This window comes from Lethenteron reissneri, chromosome 3 (genome assembly GCF_015708825.2).
Source record: "Lethenteron reissneri isolate LAM-NWPU_2019-01 chromosome 3, ASM1570882v1, whole genome shotgun sequence".
Classification (NCBI taxonomy): Eukaryota; Metazoa; Chordata; class Hyperoartia; order Petromyzontiformes; family Petromyzontidae; genus Lethenteron; species Lethenteron reissneri.
The window spans coordinates 6,457,260-6,477,159 of record NC_083781.1 but is presented as its reverse complement, the minus strand read 5'-3'; the positions used below and the strand labels follow the sequence as shown (position 1 = coordinate 6,477,159).

The following is a 19,900-nucleotide window of genomic DNA, read 5'->3' as shown; positions in this document are numbered from 1 at the left end:
GGTTCTTTCGTTAAAGTCACGTAGAAGGGAAGTAATAAAATAATAAAAATAAAACATAATAAAATAATTCTCACGACGTTTCGGCCACAACGCAAGCAGCCGTCCTCAGGTGAAGAATGTAACGCCACCAAGCTTGGAGCGTATATTTAAGCTGGTTTGGAGCGGGGGGGGGAGGTGGGAAGAAGAGCACCTTGATATGCAAATTATTTTGTCAAGGCGCTCTTCTTCCCACCTCCCCCCCTCCAAACCAGCTTAAATATACGCTCCAAGCTTGGTGGTGTTTCATTCTTCACCTGAGGACGGCTGCTTGTGTTGTGACCGAAACGTCGTGAGAATTATTTTATTATGTTTTGTTTTTATTATTTTATTACTTCCCATCTACGTGACTTTACCGAAAGAACCAAGAAAATGAATGCCTGCTGTATATTTGGAATTGTTCTCCCCGTGGCCGTGTGGATGTTTCTCCGGGTCCTCCGGTTTTTCCCTTCATATTTAGAATCAATATCACGTGTTTAGAGTATTTAGCTGTTATACATTTCCACGTGATAAGCCACTTCGTTGAGCTATCATTTGTGGCCGGGTCGCTTCTGAAAAATGAACTACATTAGCTCAGTGGGCCTTACCTGGTCAAATAAAAATTGCTATTTTAAAGTCATAGTTTTTATTAGAATGCGAAATTTCAGAATTTCCACTGCTCGCTGAGGGGGGCCTCCCAACCGTGGAGATGAGTGCCACCTCCATTTCCCGCTTGATCAGGAAGATGCTCCGAATCGACTTTCATCAATCGACCCGAAATTTTTAACGCGCCATATTCAGAAAAAAAGCTGACACGGAAGGCGTGGCTGCCACTGACAAAATGTTATGGAAAGCGCAGATTGTGACGGCTGACCGGACTTTGAGTTGGCACGGACTGCCTTGAAGAAAGCAACGTGCAACACTGTTACACTCCAATGGCTCCGATGGGTTCGTACTCCCACAGGCGAGCATGTGTAATAACCACGTTGGGGACAAAATGGTTTTTATTTCTTTATATTTTCTCAGTGTGCATAAGTGGATCCAGAATGTTTTTTTTTCTCTTCTATTCTTTGTGCGTAGTTCACATGTCTGCGGTCAACTCCAGCACAGAGGGGTGTCACAGGGCTCACTCTTTCAGGATAAGCAATGTCTTGGTTCAGCATTAAGTAGCGTTATGCTCACATGATACAATTCACAGACTTTCCCGCAAACCTGGGAGCCGCCGGTTGAAGAATCATTTTACGTGAAAAGTGAATGAAAGCCGCCGAGTGGCGCATCTGGTAACGTGAGCCAGGAGTCAAAGTGCCTCCAAGATTCGGATAAATTATGGGGCCCAACACTGAGCCCTGAGCGAGTGGTGGAAATTCTACATTGTCATGGCAGGGGTTGGTCTCTCCAATGGACGATCATGGTTTGATGTTTGCACGGTTGAGCATGTTTGTGTATTAATTAGTTTCTTTCATTGTTGATTAATCTGTAGCCATTCATGCTGACCGATGTTGAAGATACATTAATTAAGTTCCAAAAAAAAACCATTAGGAGCCGGTGTTGGCAGCGGTTCACAATCACAAATAATAAAAACCTACCTCATTTATCAGTAACACTTACTTTAAACCGAACAAAAAAAACGAACAACATAGGCTAAGTTGTCGGGAAATAACTTTTTATGTCCGTAAAGTTATTCGCGGTTGAAAAACTCCAATTAGACAGCAGTTTGCACTGCATCATTGCAAACACTGGAAACGGATAATTTACATATCGAAGTGCTTTTTAAATCTGAACAGCTCACAGCAGGGGCATCTGAAACGATCATCGCCGAGCTGTTGGCGATCACGTGGTGGACTTTTCCCAAATGTCAACGCGACACCACAGCTGGAGCGCGGAGGTTCAGAGGAGTGTGGCGCTCCTATGGGCGACACTTTCCCACCCGCCCGGCAGAACTTGACCGACACAACTGAAACCGCCGTTCAAAGCTGTAGATTCCTCAACGACGAACGATGCATGTGTGGGACACCCTGCATATTGACGGGCGGATATTTATACAATTGTAAAATAAGAAGAAGAAGAAAAAAAAAACCCCCTCCGAATATAATGACTTTCCGCGTGAATTTTTGAGTCTGCACCAAGTAATGGTCATGTGGAAGTAATATGACTCAGGCCGCTGCTTCGAGTGCCAATAATCTGCCGTGAATGCTCTGTGATTGTTATAGCCGCGTAGCGGTTGTGCCGAGCTTCCCGTAACAGTACAATGCGACTCACAGGAAACATCTGCTCCCACTCCCCTCTGCCCCTCTCTCCCTCTCCCTGTTTCTCTCTCTCTCTCTCCGTGCCTCCAGCGCTGAAGCGGTCCTTCGAGATCGATGACTTAGAGCAACTGCCGTCCGGCGCGACCATGGAGGTGTCCAGCCCCGGGGGTGGCCTGCTGATTGAGGAGAAGCCAAAGTCCGCCGTCGCGAGCTTCCAGGAGTCGAAGCGTGCCGAGCTGAGCAGCCCTCTTGGCTCGCGGCACGTGACGAGCCTCGTCCACACGCCAAACTCGGGCGCCAGGGCCAGCCCAGACTTCGGTGCCGGCTTCTGCCCCATTCCCAACGCCCGGGCCAGGGCCTACAATGGCTCCGGCTTCACACTGGGCGAGCCTGTGCACTTGAGCGCTGCCACCAGTCCCAAGGCCTCCGTGAGCATCGTAAGCACCAGCAGCGGCGGTGGCGCCTCCAGCCCGAGTCCGGCCACGCGGCCCAAAATGCGCTCCGTGTCCAACGTGGATGCTCCGAACGTCGACCACCAGCCCGCGTCTCCTTTCGTGCAGAGCCCCGCGTTCCAGCATTCGGCCGGCAGGAGCAACGGAGCTTCCGCGAGCTTCACCGTCGTCCCGAGTCCAGGCCTAGCATCCAGGACCAGGCCCAGCAATGGCATTAAGAGCTCCATTTCAATCGACAACCCCGATCTCTCCCACTCTTCCGGCTCTGCCTTCGGCCCAGGAGTGATTTCCGCCGGCAAACCGTCGCCGCATTCCAGATACAAGCCTCAAACCGAGTACAGCAGCACCCCTATCGCCAGGGCTTATGAAAGCAACTTCAACGCAGCATCAGGCGGCAGCGGCGTTTCTGTCCCTCGCGCTTCCCAGAGCTTCAGGGTCAAGCCGTCTGACGGCTCGAGCTCGCTCTACAGATCCAGCTCCCTCAAGAGCCCCGACTACGTCGCGAGCACCAGCCTCGTGCTCAACACCGCCCCCCCTGCCGCCAAAGTCACCGGGCCCGGCGGTTACACGCACAAGGCGAGCCCCACCGTGAGCCCGCGCTACCGATTCCCCAACGGCTCCACCTCGTCCATCTCCAGCTCCAGCTCGTACGACGAGCAGAATCTGAGCGGCGCGGCTCCGGGCTACGCAGGAAGCGTGGGACGCTCCCTTGGCGCAGGCGCCAGCGTCAGCCGTGCCTCCATCTCCTCCGTCGGGACCGAGGGGAGCACCGCGCCTGGCACGGCTGAGCCCGTGGGGAGTCCCGTCTTCTCGCCGTCGCCGTCCGCCGGTGAGCCGGTCTCCGTCGCGGCGTCGCGCTCCAGCTCCGCGTCCAGCGGCGCCGACAGCCACGGCAAGGGCGGCAGCCCGGCCCCCAGCCCCGTCCCACGTGGGGGGGAGAAGCAGGCCCCTCGTGGCCCGCCGCCGATGGCCCCCGTGGCCACCGCCGTCGCCGCCGCCGCACCCCCGCAGGCCTTCAAGCCGTACCATGGCCACGTCGACGGGGAGGTGCTGGCGCCAGCGACGCTGGCAACCTCGGTCCACGGGTCGCAAGCGGCGGCGGTGACACCGCCGCCATCGTCACAGCTGCCCTTCAAGGAGCAATCATCTCCGAGGCCTCAGGTGGAGCGCAGTCAGCAGCAGCAGCTGCAGCAGCACCGGCAGCAGCAGCAACAGCAGCAGTTTCAGAAGCAGCAGCAGCTGATGCAACTGCAGCAGCAGCAACAACAACAACAGCAACAACTGATGCAGCAGCAGCAACAGCAGCAACAGCAGCAGCAGCTGATGCAGCAGCAGCAGCAGCAGTTCCAGAAGCAGCAGCTGCAGAAGCAGCAGCAGCAGCAGGAGCACCCAGTGGTGGCTGCACGGGTGTCTGAAGCGAGGATGGCAAGTCCAGGAGGTACGATCTCTTAACTACCTGACGGTGTGGTAACGGAAACACGTATTTGTTTGTGCCTGTGTGCGTGTGTTTCCAGCGGTAGTGGATTTGTTACCACACTTCCACACAAACCCGGCGACCTGAGTCCGCGCGTTGGCCGTGGCTAACGTCGGTGACACTTGTTCTGAACGGGTCCTCGGCCTTGCCTAGGTCGACTCAGCCTTAAATTAGTACCTGGTGTGGTGTGTAAACATCAGCACTGGAAAGACGAAGATGGCTGGGTGTGGAACTCTCGTGTGTTGTGCTTGCTAACAGGACTTGTGCCCCTCACAGCCTGAAAAGCCTTCATGTAGGATCTCTGTTTTTGTGTATTCAGAGATGGGATATTGACAAGTATCTGAGAAATTTTTTTGAGAATTTTTTTTGAGTTTGCTACACCATGTGAGTTTTACTTGGGGGTCTTTATCAATGATTGGTTTTACTTGGGAAATGATCAAGTATGGGTTTTACCAGGGCCTTTATCAATGATGGGTTTTACCAGCGCCCTTATCAAGAATATACATTCGTGAGCAGATGCTGACGTTTTTTTTAAATAAAAATTCCACCCTTTTGCTAAACAAAACAAAATCTGTTTGACAATTTACCTCTTCTTCACGAATTCCCGAGAGCAAGCATAATGCTCCCTCACTGACGACACGCGATACGTATTCTGCGTACGCACGGAACTTGGTGATTTTGGTGAAAGATTTTTGATGCCTAGGACTCGTTCGGAGATGAATTGCCGCTGATGATATGATGATAGCCATGGCCGGTAATAGAACCCGAGCTGCAGAGCACCAATCACCGCACCATCTGTCTACCACTCCTGCACAAGGATACTGTGCGTATATCTGCGTACGTTTAACATGGCTTTTACCTCACCAATGAAGCTTTTGCTGTTGTAATATATAAACGATTGTCTGGGTATTATAGTATACGTTCCGTTGATGCGTGGACTTGAAGGGGTCAGTTGAAAATATGTAGGTGTGTTTAAAAGACCTGCATTTAAAACGATCCTCAACAAAAAACAACGCGATCGTATCTTTCGCGTATTTTTTTTCTCTCCCGCGAGAAACCACCGATACGGTTACCACTTTGGACAAAAAAAAAATCTAACTTTGTATATATACATTTTTTCGTGAAGTTAAATTGCAGTCAACAACGGGACGCTTAAGGTGGATCAACGCGAAGAGACGTGGACAACTCGAAAAAAGGACACGTCCGTGCAATGCCGAGAGCTCGTCGCAATGGCCCGTCACACCTTTTAGAGCCATAAGAATTGTTTGCCGCGGAGTCCGTGCGTGGAGCATGCCTTCACGCCACCTCCCATCGAGATAGTAGTCCTGGCGTAGTCTCTCCCTCTCTTGTGGATCCACCCATGACGAGCGACTCGTAAACTTGAGTGTGGAGGCGGGCAGTGGAGTGGTGGGGGGGATAGCCACCGCTTGGTGTCGAGCTTCCAGCTGCACCGATTGGATTGGGAATTCTCTGGGGTTTTTTCGCAAACGAACTTTTCTGTCTTCTTGGTTCTTTCGGTAAAGTCACGTAGAAGGGAAGTAATAAAATAATAAAAATAAAACATAATAAAATAATTCTCACGACGTTTCGGCCACAACGCAAGTAGCCGTCCTCAGGTGAAACCAGGTCTGTCGAGGCGACAGCGTCTGAATAAAACAGCACACGTGCTTGGAGCATATATTTAAGCTGGGTTGGAAGAGGGGGGGGGGGGAAGGGGGCGCCTTGACAAAAGAATTTGCATATCAATAGGAATCCAGCATACCCATGGGAAATGCAGGTATGTGATTAGCACTACTTGTGTAAGTGGACTTTTCTGTCCTATTATTGTTTATGCCACACATCTGGGTAAATTGCAAGCAGGCTTGGTTGCGTATTTGACAGTCGACATTGAACATTCATGTGGGACACTAATGTTCAATTCAGGATTGTTGTTGATTCATCCAGAAACATCTACCGTCACCTTGCACATGGATACCTGCTGCTTGTGCTTTATTCATTTTGTCGAAATGAATGAAACATTTACAAAACGCTCCTTTCCTCTCTTTTCTACGCTGAAAACCTTACCACCACTTCTACAAATAATGATAATAACACCCATTATTTATCACGGAAAACCTCAATGCATCTCAAGACCTGTACAAGAAGAATTCTGCATTGAGTTGTTTTGCCATGATCATGAATGAGTGATCAGCTTTGTGTGTGAAAACTGGAGAACTGGAAAAAACCCATCATGCACTCTAATCTCCCAGCGCCATGTCTACGGCACCTGGCAAGCCCTGGCATCTGCAGGCACCTGCCAATTTATCCATTACAGTATCAATTAATTATGCAACACCTTAACCGAATATAGATTAAAAGACAAGTTTAACACTTTGCGGGTATGAACCATGAATTACAAATCACAGAATAAAAATAAATAGCGCAGCAATTTATGTAAACAAAGACTGGCCGTTGCCATTGGAATGTGGACATGACACCAGTGAAGATGACTGCCAATTAGTGCTCATTTGAGCTTTAAGACGCTGGCCTTTGGTGACATGTTTTGTGACCAAAATAAATTAAACGTTGTGATAATTTGGTAATGCGGGTCTGTATTGTGCAGAAGTGCAATAAACCTAAAATGAATGCTGCCAAAAACAGTACATTTCACCAACTTTTGTTTATATGGGAACAACTACAAACTTGCACAAAGTAGTGATGATCCAGTCATTTTATTGCCAAGCATCAGAGGAAACCGCATTAACGCCAAGCCGCGAATGAGGCTGTATATCGTCGAATGTCATCTCTTTAAACAATAGATTTGTGTTAGTGGAAATCCGTCTTGGGAATATTCTCCTAAAAATGGGAACATCACGTTGGCAAGCTGCACTGGTTATTGCAATTCGCATTTCTAATCGGGCAATGCCTTAAACAGACGCCCATGACCAAGCAGTCGTTTTGTCTGAAAACGTAGCGGCATTATCTCTTTAATTTCTTTAGATTGCAGAAGCTAAGCTGGTTAGTTATTGGATGGGGAGGCTGCCAATAAATGATCGGCGTTGCAGGGCTTGGCCTGTGAGGTGGCCAGGAGATAACAGCACAGCAAAGGGTTTCTTAAATCTGTCTGTGTGGAGCTTTGTGTATTCTGGGTTATTCTTATAAGCCCAACACTCATCGATGGAATTAGCCAAACATCCCAATGCAATGCAAGACCCTCCTGATACTGGGTGAGGCTTTCCTGGGTAAATACAGGGCATTATTATTTATTATTAAGTGATTGACAAACCTTGAGTGGCAACATTTAGAAGGCCCTCTTGAGATCACAGCACTTCACCAATAACCCGATGTCCACAGATCTGGCACACACGCAGGTATGCATGAGCACCTGTGCGGTCATGCCAACCTGCATGAAAGTTAGCAGGTGTGATACACACTACACTACCTGGTTAAGGGCAAAGTAAAATAATTTCCTTTAAAGGTGGTTAGAGTTTCGCTTGATCTTGGGTTGACTGCGGATAGTTTTTGTCCACGGAGGAATGCGCGCCGCACGTAAATGCGAGTGTTGGAGCATGGCGATACGTAATCGATTTTTATCTCGGGGTGGAACGCAAAGGCTATGATGGGTGTGGTTGCTCTTTATTATTTCCACTTGATTCAACGCACTGGTGGGTCTACGATAATGTACCGCGTTTGGCGACGGTACGGATTGCTGCAGTTTGCGAGAATATCAGAGCTGCGAGGGCAATTTACCGTTTACGGTGAAGGTAGCGCTTGAGAATGAGCGGTTGTTACGGTTTGCGCCCGTTTCTGAACTCGCTGCTGGACGAGGGCATCCCCTTCGCCACGTCGGTCGTAGGGACTGTTTGGGCTCACTTTGCCATGCCACTCTGTTGCGGGTTTCTGCAAAGATGGTCTTGGCTAGGATGATCTCGGAGGGCGCTTGGCACCGGCAGTCAAGCTCGCGGTGCGACAACTATTGTGCCACTCCTCCGCCCACCGCCGGAAATGCTAGGAACGATGTATCATCGGAAGAAGATGAATGCGAGATGTGTTTGTTTGATATATGAATAAGGGCACCAGGGTGTCATCGGAGTTCAAAAATGTGCCCCCCACCCCCGCCACTTCAGCAAAACTTGTTGACAGATGGGCTCTCTTTGGTTGTAAATAGAGCAGTTATCAATCTAGATTAGAAGTTTTCGTGACTGCAGGGATCCATACCCTTTGGTTCTTTCGGTAAAGTCACGTAGGTATAAAATAACATATATAAAATCACGACGTTTTGATTGCAACACAAGCAATCGTCATCAGGTGGAAAATCACAGCAAGAACATTTTTCCACTTCAGCAAAAAAAATTTTGCTGTGATTTTCCCACCTAATGATGATTGCTTGTGTTGCAATCCAAACGTCGTGATTTAATTTATTTTATTTTATACCTTCGTGACTTTACCGAAAGAACCAAAGAGCATGGAGCAGTTATTTGATTGCGTTCGAGTCGCGTCTTGAAAGACGAAACACCATTGGCTCGATTCACGCGCTGGAATTTGTCACCTTTCCACCCAATTAGTGCGTGGAAATGCCCTCGTTGGTAGAAGGTCGCAAAGCTGTTTTGCCATGAGATATCGCGGCACGGGCTCCCGGCTACGTCCACGTTGCCCGAGTGTACTCGCAAAAACGCTATAATAGTTACGATAATTCATCCGTAGTGTTGCTGTCCAGTTATAATTATGATCATTAGGATGGCATTGATTTTGATTGGGAATATAGATCGAGAGATACGTTTGGATGTCAGTGGATGATGAATGAATGTACTCCCGTCGATGCATAGATATTTGTTGAGTGCGTGAATGATCGAACAAGCGATTAATACACATCCGAGTTGGCCCATATAGAGTGCCGTTCATAATTCTGCGGAGACAGACGATGAGTGGTCTGCGTTTCCCAGAATGCCTCGTGGTTTCCGAGAAAAGCCAAGCGCGCTCCGTGCAGTTAATTTCATGATTTACGATTTTCCATTCTGTGGAGGCTCAACGCACAAACTCCCCACTAGAAGCCCCATTGGATACTTTTTGCTACAAATCGGACGCTGGCTACAAATTCGTAAAGATCTCAATCACCCCTCTGCCGCAATGGTAGGCTCCAAATCGAGCGCTGTCCCGTGAAGCCAGACACCGAATTTGGATCGCATCATTCATGTTACAGGGGTGATTTGGGACTTTTTACTTTCGCAGATAACGTCCTCTGGTTCGCCTGTGGAGTGACTCAAGTGTCTGGCATCTGCTTACCAATGGAATGTGTAAATTGATACCACTGATTCGGGACCACCAGTTAAAGATGGGCAATGCTCTGTAATCATATCATGTGCTTGATTTACAACTCCCACTTAATCACACTTGGAATGCAAAGTATAGGGCGCAGGGTGGCAGTAATGTATGCAACTGTCACGCGCTGCTGCGGCAATCAGAGTGGTTTCATTTCAAGGGCGGCCTGGCGAAAAAAAAAGATTGGCGAAAAGAAAAGGAAGGGGGAGTGTTTTTGAGAACGTATTAATGTGCCGTGACGTTAAGGCATGCAAAGCAAACATTATAGTTATGTTTTTTTTTACGTTTGCAAAAAAATGCTGATGCATGCATAAAGTTACTTTTTTTTTTATTAAAAAAACAGCGTTAGGCAAAGAATACTGTTCGTTGCAAGAAGTACTCTTTTCTCACCTTATTTGGTAAGAGTCTATTGATTGTGTTATATATTTTTTTTTTAATCGACGGAATTCATATATTGGTGAAGAAAGTGGTCAGCAAACGAGAGTCGTCTTTCGAACGTGGAGTGGCTCGCCGCAGTGGTTCTGCTCGCTGCACGATAAACCCCGGTTCATCCGAGTTCACTTCCCCCCCGGCCACGGCTATCACTGACGCGCGGCGGATATCCCTAACCCGTCCTGCGTACTCGCCTTCATCAGACCCGCGTGGGGAAGTATGTTCAAAACAAACCCCCATGCCCGGACACGGTGTGGGCAAGCCCTTCATCGAATTGTGGATTGACAAATGGCGATTAAAGCGTGTGTGTTGAACGTCTTGTGCACCGTACCTAGCTAACCGCGCTAATGGGACGAGCGGGGGAAGGACAACGCTTATTACGTGCGCGCGTAAAATACGCTGCTATATACGCATCGAATGGGGAGTCATATGATATTCTTAGGTTTTTTTTCGGTAAAGTCACGTAGGTAAAACATTCAAATTACTTGATACAGCTGTCGTGGCTGTGACGGTTCCACCTGAAGACGGAAGCTTGTGTTGCCTCCGAAACGTCGTGATTTTTTTATTTTATTTTACTTTTATTGATTTTAATGTTTTACCTACGTGACTTTACCGAAAAAACCTAAAAATATGAATCCTTGCAGTCACGAAAGCTTCAAATCTGGGAGTCATATGAGTTGAAATCTTGCTATTGTTTTTAAAATCCAGGGCTTAGGCAAGCGTGCCCTTCTTTGACAGCTTATTCAAAAAACAACAACTCGTGCATGCACTTACTACACCTGGTCCCAGTCAAACTCTGGGCTGGATTATTCATTCCTGCGGCCGATGCCGTTGGGATCTGGGCTGTAACATGGCAAAGAATGCAACACGGAATGCTGCTATTAGTTGTCTGATTGCTTAAGAAGCAACATCCGCTTGGGAACAGGTAATTGAGAAAATCTTGTCAAACATCTGCGCGCGCGACCGCACAAAAATAACCTCGTTTGCTCATTGAGACCACAGGAGACGGTTCTGTTCGCGAGCGCTTATTGAGGCCCTGCACGGCACACGATGGGGTAATGGGACCGGCCACCTAAGGGGCCGTCCATAAATGACGTCACGCGATTCTGGACGATTTTTGACCCCCCCCGCCCATCGTCACACGGCGTCACAAAAAGTCAGACTCCCCCCTAAAATATGACGTCACAAAGCTCTGCCCCCCCCCCCAAAAATAAAACATGCTTCAAATCGCTTTAAACTATTGTCATTGTAGTGCGTATTTAATGTGGCGCTGATGTTGTAGGAGAAAACATTTATTAAAAAGTCAATTTAATTAAGTAGAACGTGTTGTCTATATTTATTTAAAGTTGCGCATTTTCATGTGACGTCACATTTCTCAAACACCCCCCAACCTCGTCACACATCGTCACAAATGTCTGACCCCCCCCCCCTAGTTGCGTGACGTCATTTATGGACGGCCCCTAAGTGAACCTAGGGAAAAGCCACGCACGACGGAGACACAAATAGCTGATGGCTGTGCTTTCGACGTAACTAACACTGCCCACCACTTGACGCACACAAAAGACAACGTCCTTTGATAATAATAATATAATAATAAAACAACGTCCTTTGTTGCGTCCCCTACAAGTTGTTGGGACAAGTACTGAGTTGAGCATCTTCTTACGTAAGTCTGATGGAGCATACCATGGGTGGTGTGGCCATTACCACCACACCTGCCTTTGTCTTCCCACTGCCGAAATGTATATACACAGCGCTGGGTACTCATTTAAGGCAGAATTATCTTTCGTAAGGCAAGGTGAATTTTTGCAACGGTATGCATATATCGATGTGATTAAGCCATTCAAGCAACTCTCCCCTCGATGGAATCTACACGTAGTTCTCCTGTTCAGCATTTGGCCCCTTGATCTGCGCTGTGCACAATCGGACAACGCGACAAATGCTGTCAACTGGCTACCGGACTTCGAGCCGTCGTACGTCCGGCATGAATCTCACTTGATACAGCTATCGTGCTGTGACAGTTCCACCTGAAGACGGAAGCTTGTGTTGCCTCCGAAACGTCGTGATTTTTATTTTACTTTTATAAAAAAATATATTTTTTATTTTTACCTACGTGACTTTACCGAAAAAAACCTAAGAATATGAATCCTTGCAGTCACGAAAGCTTCAAATCTAGAATGAATGGCAACGTTAAGGCCGAGTCAGCCTCGGAGGGAATCGTCACAGCTTCAGGTATAACTAGCCGCTTATATTGACCGTTGTTGGGAATCAAACTCGGGCTGCACAGTACGCTGACCACACAGACGCACGAAACAACACCTTCACCTTTTCAACTCTTTCCGTGTTCGTAGACGGAGATGCCTGCTGGATCGTCGCCACTTGATAGCGGCGGCGCACATTTGCAGATGGTTTGAATGGATGGCCAGCAAAGTGCTATCAGTGTAAACAAACAGATCCGGGCTTATCTTTGCACTGCTAGAGGGGGGGTAGGCACAGATTCGACTGGTGGATAAGGTGGCCTGGGGCGAAACTTATGCCGCAGAGGTCAGCAGGTCACGCAAAGGGCATCCAAGAGAGCAGTAATTAGAAGCAGCCTTTGCTGAAAAGTGAGCACAGTCATTGTGCTACTTTCTCTTGGCCTCTTATTTTGCGCGTGTTTTTCTTATTTAATATAATTCGTGGGATGCTCATTATATGACAGGACACACCAGGATGTCCCAATATAACATAATGGGCAGGATATCCTTGGCGTGTCACACCGAGCGAGCGAAGCAGTTTACGTGAGTGCTCACGTCATGCCAAGTGTGTCGATACAAGACACAATACATGAATGTTGATGATAATAATCTAGTAGAGAACCCGTTGCTCTGCAACGGAGAAAGAGAGACGGCCATTATTGTAATTTATTATTAATAATAAAAGTCCAAAATAACATGTACGGAGATGTTTTTTGAAAGTTATATTCTGTACGCTTTAAATGATAAATTTTGACAAGACAAGTAACATTAATAGGAGCACAAATTGCAAAAGTTAGAGCCATTTGAAATGAACCGTTTCACTTAGTGCCGTTTCTTCGGTGTCACTATCTGTTGTTATTATTATGTCTTCTGAACTTCTTCCGCCGATTAAAGGCAATGTTTATTTCTTACACAGAAAATCCTGTTTAGCCAGCTACCCTGCTAATTTCGCGTGCAACATCCCGCAGCCCGCAGCCACTAACAATAGATTTATTGTTGTGGTAGACAGGAGCCCAGCCAGCAGCCAGCCAGGAAATTAGAGGTATAGGTGAATGTGAATAGCAGTATGATGAAAGTGCATTATTTTATCGACAAGAGGCATAACTGAGCCTTGGGGTACTCTTTACAGGAGGGTCCTGTTGAGAAGGGTGCCACGGTGCCGAGATGTTAACTACCTTGCCTGGTATACAGGAGGTCGTGGTTTCGATCCCGACCCTGACGCCTGCTGTATATTTGGCGTTTGCGTGTTCGCTCTCCCCGTGGTCACGTGGCTTTTTTTCCGGGACCTCCGGTTTTCCCCTCCACATTTAGAGACATGCGTTTTTGAGTATTTGGCTGCAATAATTTCCACGTGATAAGCCACTTCGCTGAGCTGTCATTTGTGGCCAGGTCGCTTCTGAAAAATAGTTCTTTAGCTCAGTGGGCTTTACCGGGTAAAATAAAACAAATGTTCAAGGGACACAGCAAGGGTGTGATGATTGTATGCATGTTGAACTTCTTTCACGCCATACAGTTAGCTACGTACAGTGCGAAAGAAGTTGAACATACAAGCGTACGTGGCGGTTTTTTTTACCATACTTCACGCCGTGTCAAACACATCTTTGGGGTGGTCTTCACCCGGCAAGTCGATTGACAAACATCTGCGAATTTACGTACATTTCACCATCCAGAGCAGCTGTACTTTGCCAGCACAAAACGCAGTTGCTTGCGCGAATTGTAAAGGTCACCGTGTGCAAGGGGCTGACCCCCTGAGATGCGGTCACCCTTGCGACTGGGATGAGGCCTCTCTCTTCTTTTTTGTTTTATTCCAAAATCCCAGAGGGCCTTTTCCTTCCTTGTTTATAAATCGCACTTGCCAAACGCAACAGCCCTGTGGAGCGACGCATGATTTATGTCACTTGCTAACTCTTCCTGTGACCTACGATTTACTGCGATTCTTGCGTACCCCAAGACAAAGATGACCCGTATAGCCTAAACAGACCGTTGGGGCAAGTGCTGTTAGCAAGCACCTATGAAGGCCAGAACACTACACGAGTGGGTGGGTGGGTGGCCAGCACCACGCCCAGTCGCCTTTGTCTCCCCAGTGGCGATGTTTTCACGCACCACACCAGGTACTCATTTGAGGATGAGTCGAACTAGGGGAGGCCCAGGACCGGTTCAGATAATCGTCACCGGTATTGGCCGTGAGCGGAAATCGAACTCGGGGTGCCGGGTTCGTAGCGCAGCGTAGCGCTAACCGCTACAATACCACTCCCATTACACGCACACACGCAAAGCGAGTTCAGGAGTGATTGTCGGGCCGGAGTTTTGCCTCGAGTGTCTGTTTTGTGTACTTTTCTTTTTTCTGACCTTAAGCGTTTCAAGTGAAGCTTTTCATTCGAAGCGTACGTAAATAATAATGTGGGAGCGTTTAACTAAACAAAGGAGTTGACTGATTTCTTTTAAAAAAAGGCAAATCTGTTTCAATGCGTGATCTGATTTTGAGCACTTCAGTTTGCCAAAAAAAAATGCTTATCTGCCATGAAATCGCGCTGACGGCTGAGGTCACAGTGAAAGAGAAAAAAAGTAAGAAAGAGAAAGATAAGAACATAATTTAAATGTGAACAGCATCGTATGGGGGGTGGGGAGGGCTGCTGTATAAAGATGAATGCGGCATTGTGTGTGATAACACAACAGCAACTCTATTCTCAACCGCAGCACAGCATTGCATATCGGACCATCGCATATCCATTGTGCGACCACACCCCAGTGAGTGGTGGCTCTGTTATTTTCTACAGATGTTCACAAATGCAGCCCTTTCGCAGACACCGCGTGGATGTACGGCTAATATCTCGTAGATTAACTTACTCATAAAGTACAAGAATGCATACTCTTTGGTTTTATTTGGTTAAAAATAAAATAAAAACAACTAAATTAAATCACGACGTTTCGATTGCAACACAAGCAATCATCATCAGGTGTGACAAACACAGCAATTATTATTATTATTTTTTTTTTATTTTCACCTACGTGACTTTACCGAGTTAAACCAAAGAGTATGGATCCTTGCAGTCACGAAAACTTCAAATTTAGAATTACTGGAATGCAATTTCTCACCTTTAAAGCAGGTTGGCAAATACATTTTTTGTCCAGTAACCTATTAGTGCACCGTGTAACTAAGTTTACAGCGAGGCAGATATGCGACATTGTGCTCTTAATAGCTGGTTCACCGTTAGAACTGGGTATCTGTAGTGTGTCGTTGGTAATTGGATATAGAATATAAGCCTACGAAATGATTTTTGTTGCAATACCAATGAGTATTGGGTCATGATGAAAAATGAATACGTTTTATTTGAACAGTGTGCTCAAATGCAGTGACTGTTTGAAAAAAATGTGTTAAAATAACTTTGATTGATATTGTTTAGCAACAAAACCCCAAAAAGACCTATATGAAATCTTACATACAATAGGTAAGCATATCGATCAGCATTTACAGTATAATCATCACGATCCATGGAGCAGAAAGCCCTTAGGTATCCACTGCACACTTCATCAGTTGTTTCCATTTGCAGTTCCCATAATTATACTGGATATATAATTATTAATGCTATTATTAAACGATTTTCTAATTATATTGACGTAATTATAACCATGGGGTCGGGCAGCGATGGCGCACATGGCCTGTAATCCAGCACCATGGAATTCTTTAGTTCCGCCCCGAATTGTAAGTTTGCATTCTCTATTCATATATTGATCATTGGAGATGCACAGCAAAGCGCTTGCAACAGAGGAACCACAACACCTCGCTGATCTCGTCAAGGAACATGAACCAACAAGCCAACTCCGTCTTAATTTTGGAGCTTTTCGTGACTGCAGGAATTATTCTTTGGTTCTTTCGGTTAAGTCACGTCTAAAGATAAAATAATAAATTGAATAATAGCATATTACGACGTTTCGATTGCAACACAAGCAATCATCATCAGGCATAAAAGAAATAGCTAGATTTTGTTGCTATTTCTTTTATGCCTGATGATGATTGCTTGTGTTGCAATCGAAACGTCGTAATATGCTATTTTTTAATTTATTATTTTATCTTTAGACGTGACTTAACCGAAAGAACCAAAGAATAAGCCAACTCCGCTCATCCTCGCAGTAGCGGCTTTTGGCTGCCCATCGAACAAAGGCGGCCATCACCGCATCGCGTGGCGCTTTCAGATGCGCTTCTGTGGCCATCTGGAAAGCTCTTCCTTCCGATGTTAGAAAGCCACTGAAGCTTTTCACTTTTAAATCTAGATTGAAAATTCATTTTTTTAGAACTGCTTTTTACGTTAAATTTGTTGTCCTTCCCCACACATCTCCGATGAGCGTGGTTGGCTCTGTACGGTACGAAATAAGTTACACGTACAGCCACTTTAAATAACAGTCCTCTTCATCTTTTGTATGGCGTTTAAAAAAAGTTAGCAGCTGAACGTACTCTTTGGTTCTTTCGGTAAAGTCACGTAGGTATAAAACATAAAATAACAATTAAATCACGACGTTTCGATCGCAACACAAGCGACTGCTATATGCAGTTGTCCTGCTGCTGTATCGGTTCCACCTGATGACGGTCGCTTGTTTTGCGATCTACCAAAGAGTATGCATCCCTGCAGTCACGAAAACTTCAAATCTAGCTGAACGTAGTTCGCTTGTTCCTCCAGAATACGCGCGTTGCATCGAGGCGTTAATCGCCGATTCGCGCCCGCCGATGGTTTGCACCTCACCGCATCCGTAGCGTGCCGAGTCCTCGATCTCCCCACGGTAGAGGATGTCCATCCACACCTACCCCGTGGACAGAACAGTGGCCCGAGCGTGAGGTGGGCGGCCCTGTTGCGTACCGCCGGAGGATGATGAATCGTTGATTGTGGATGGTTTAAAGTCGCGCCGCGGAAGAGGCCTGCCGAGCAGAGCAAGTGACCTTGTGCCCGCCGCCGCCGGCTGAAGTGGAGCCACATGGTAGGCGGCCATGTTTCCGGGGAGTTCTCCCACCTCCCTCCCCCCAACCGATTTTTGCACGAATTATAATTGAGCAGATTCCCCGAAGCAGCAACAAACACCCCCCGCTGCTGAGGAGGGACCCAAGGGATTGGGGCCGAGTTGCAAGAGCTCCCCCTCTACCATTCATAACATCCTATAAACACGAAGCGAGGTCATAGGCAATCGATCGGTCGAGCAAGTGTTTATTTGCGACACGGAAAGCACCCGTTTAGCCAGTTACCCAGCTAGTTTGCGAGGGAGATCCGTGGCGCTATCAGCACCGAACAACTACGAGACCGGCGGAGTGATCCGTATGGAGGAACGGGCTGCAACGGAACACAATGGTACAGAGGTACAGAATGTTAATCACAGAATATTTTAGTAAAAACGTTTTTTAAAGAAACTTTTAGAAGGCCGTGCGGCAAATGGCTTGTGTATAATAGTATATAAGAATAGGTTTTTACCCTTTTTTATGGCAACAAAACTGAAACCTTTTTACAAGGAATCATGTCTGTATTAACCACAATACTTGTGGTCAGAATGCAAAGAAAAAACATACTCTGATAATTTATGCATTCTCCTTGAAACTGATTGGTCCACACCAGAGACAGCTTTCTTTTGAGCCTCGTCTCAAACGTTGTTAGACCAAAGGACGCCAGGCGATAAATATGGGAAGGGGCATACTTTTTTTTTCGACTAATTGAGGCTTATTGTATTTGCGGGCATGTTGTAACAAAGATATGCAACTGCAAAATTTAGTTTTGTTCGCATAGAATCCAAAACGATAAATGTTGGAAGGGTGGAGTGATGGTGCAGTGGTTAGCGCACTGCGCTACGCACCCGGCCACAACTAATGTCAGTGGCGAATGATATCTGGACGGAGTTATGGGCTGTCTCTTTTCAACCCGCATTGACCAAAGTAGTGAAGTATGGTTAAACGAAATGAATGAGGCCTCCATCCAGCAGTGGATTGTTAAATGCCTGTCCACTACATTTGATATTGTTTCGTGTTTACAGAAGTACGTGTAATGCATTGTGCAAGACTGATTTGCACATGATTATCAAAGTGATTTTTTTTTGCTGCAAATTTATGACAATCGAATAACCAAATATATAAATAAGGCAAAATACCAACAACATCCAAAAACGCGCGGGCTGTTTCTAATGAAACTGAAAATCAGGAGAGAAAACAATACGCATGACTGGTCCTAATTAATAATTCTCAAGCTTCATTTAATTCATGAGAAATGTCGATGAGGAATGGAGTTAAAACAAAGTACAAATAGTACCGACATTAATTCAATATTTAAACAAAACACAAATATTGTTTGGACGTTCTCGGTACCCATTTATCTTTGCACTTTAATCAATTTCAAGACCGCCGGTTTTTTGCCAACTTAAAACGGTAATGTTGTGGAAACTTACAGGGGCACCTCTTGGGGCCAATTTGGCACGCGGTCAAGTTGTGCAAGACGCCTGTGGCTTCCTGCGGCTTCCTCTCCGCCGCCTCGGAGAGATTTGTGGGAATGCGGCTTTATGTCTTCCTTCAAAACAGGAGTGACAGGACACGCGGGCCCGTCGCACGTGCTGCTTTGATGACGAATCCCTTCCTCCTCTTCTTTCCGTCGCAAAAAAGAAGCCTGCGATTAGAATTTATAGCAGGGCAACACACGGCGGAGGATGACTGTGGTGGTGCATTATTCACACGGTGGCTTGTGCGGCAGAGCATTTGACTTACAAATCCGTAAGTTGTGAGTTCAAATCACAGTCAGGGGTTGGCTCAGAAAGTGGCATTTGTTGATCCACAGGGTTCCTACAATTGTCATCTCTCTGTATGAAATCAACAGGTCGGTTGTCCCTATGCTGAAACGAGTACTGACTGTGGGAATTGTCAATGTCAACCATTGGCTCTGGAGTCACAGAACGTAGATAACCAGCGACCTCTGCGCGTTTGAGAATGGAGGCAGTTCATCTTGACTTAGTTATTCTTGTGTTTTCATACTTTGACTTCGTTATTCCTGCAAGTGAGGTTTTCCTGAGAGGATACACGCATCGCGTACTGTAAGTAACGAGCATTGGCACGTTCATTACCCTCAATGAATGTGGTGCACGTTTTAGATTTTCCTTTTTTTTGTACAGATCGGCAGACTGTCAGTCACTTGGAAGCGGTTCAAGTTCCACTCACCGAGTCGGCACACTGCCGGCATGTTTTGCAGCAGTCGCAATGCAATGCTTTGTCACGTGACAAACCTGGCAGCAGTCGAACGCAACCCGAAACACAAAGTCCCGGGGCCAGCGTCTGCCTCTTCTCTCCGACATATTTTTGGGTTGTGCCGCGTGTCGAAACCAGAATATGTATTTATACTTGAGGAATCCGATGAGCTATGAAGCTCCTTTTCACAGATGTCTTCAGCAGTTCAGTTCCTGAACAAGGTCGTAGCTACGTGGAGCGAAACGTCTGGCGTGAACAACACACAGAACAATCTGACAATACATCGGTGAGCTGTACTGAAACAACCAGAAGCTGTCTCTTCTGCCTTACGATAGCCCCAGGCCTTATTGTATTGACGTAAGTGTGTTTAACTTCTTTCGCATCGTTAGTTGGAGGTGCAGGGGATGGACAAGAACACTTTCATCCCCCGACGATGTTGGAAATCCTCACCTGAATCTGTCCGCACACGTACAGGAACTCAACGCAGTTAAAAACACTAAGGCACATTTTCCATGTAGATATTATCATGATTTCCCCCCCCCCCC

General features: G+C 46.7%; 1 protein-coding gene across 2 annotated transcripts in view; it reads left to right on the top strand.

The window, feature by feature from the left end:
• The window catches only part of LOC133345511 (neuronal-specific septin-3-like), a 269,744-nt gene that overhangs the window by 91,503 nt on the left and 158,341 nt on the right, over positions 1-19,900 (top strand). For both annotated transcript variants that reach the window (XM_061556318.1, XM_061556307.1), the window contains exon 2: positions 2,352-4,151. In XM_061556318.1, coding sequence (XP_061412302.1) covers positions 2,352-4,151 — 1,800 coding nt within the window. The remainder of the gene's footprint in view (positions 1-2,351; positions 4,152-19,900) is intronic.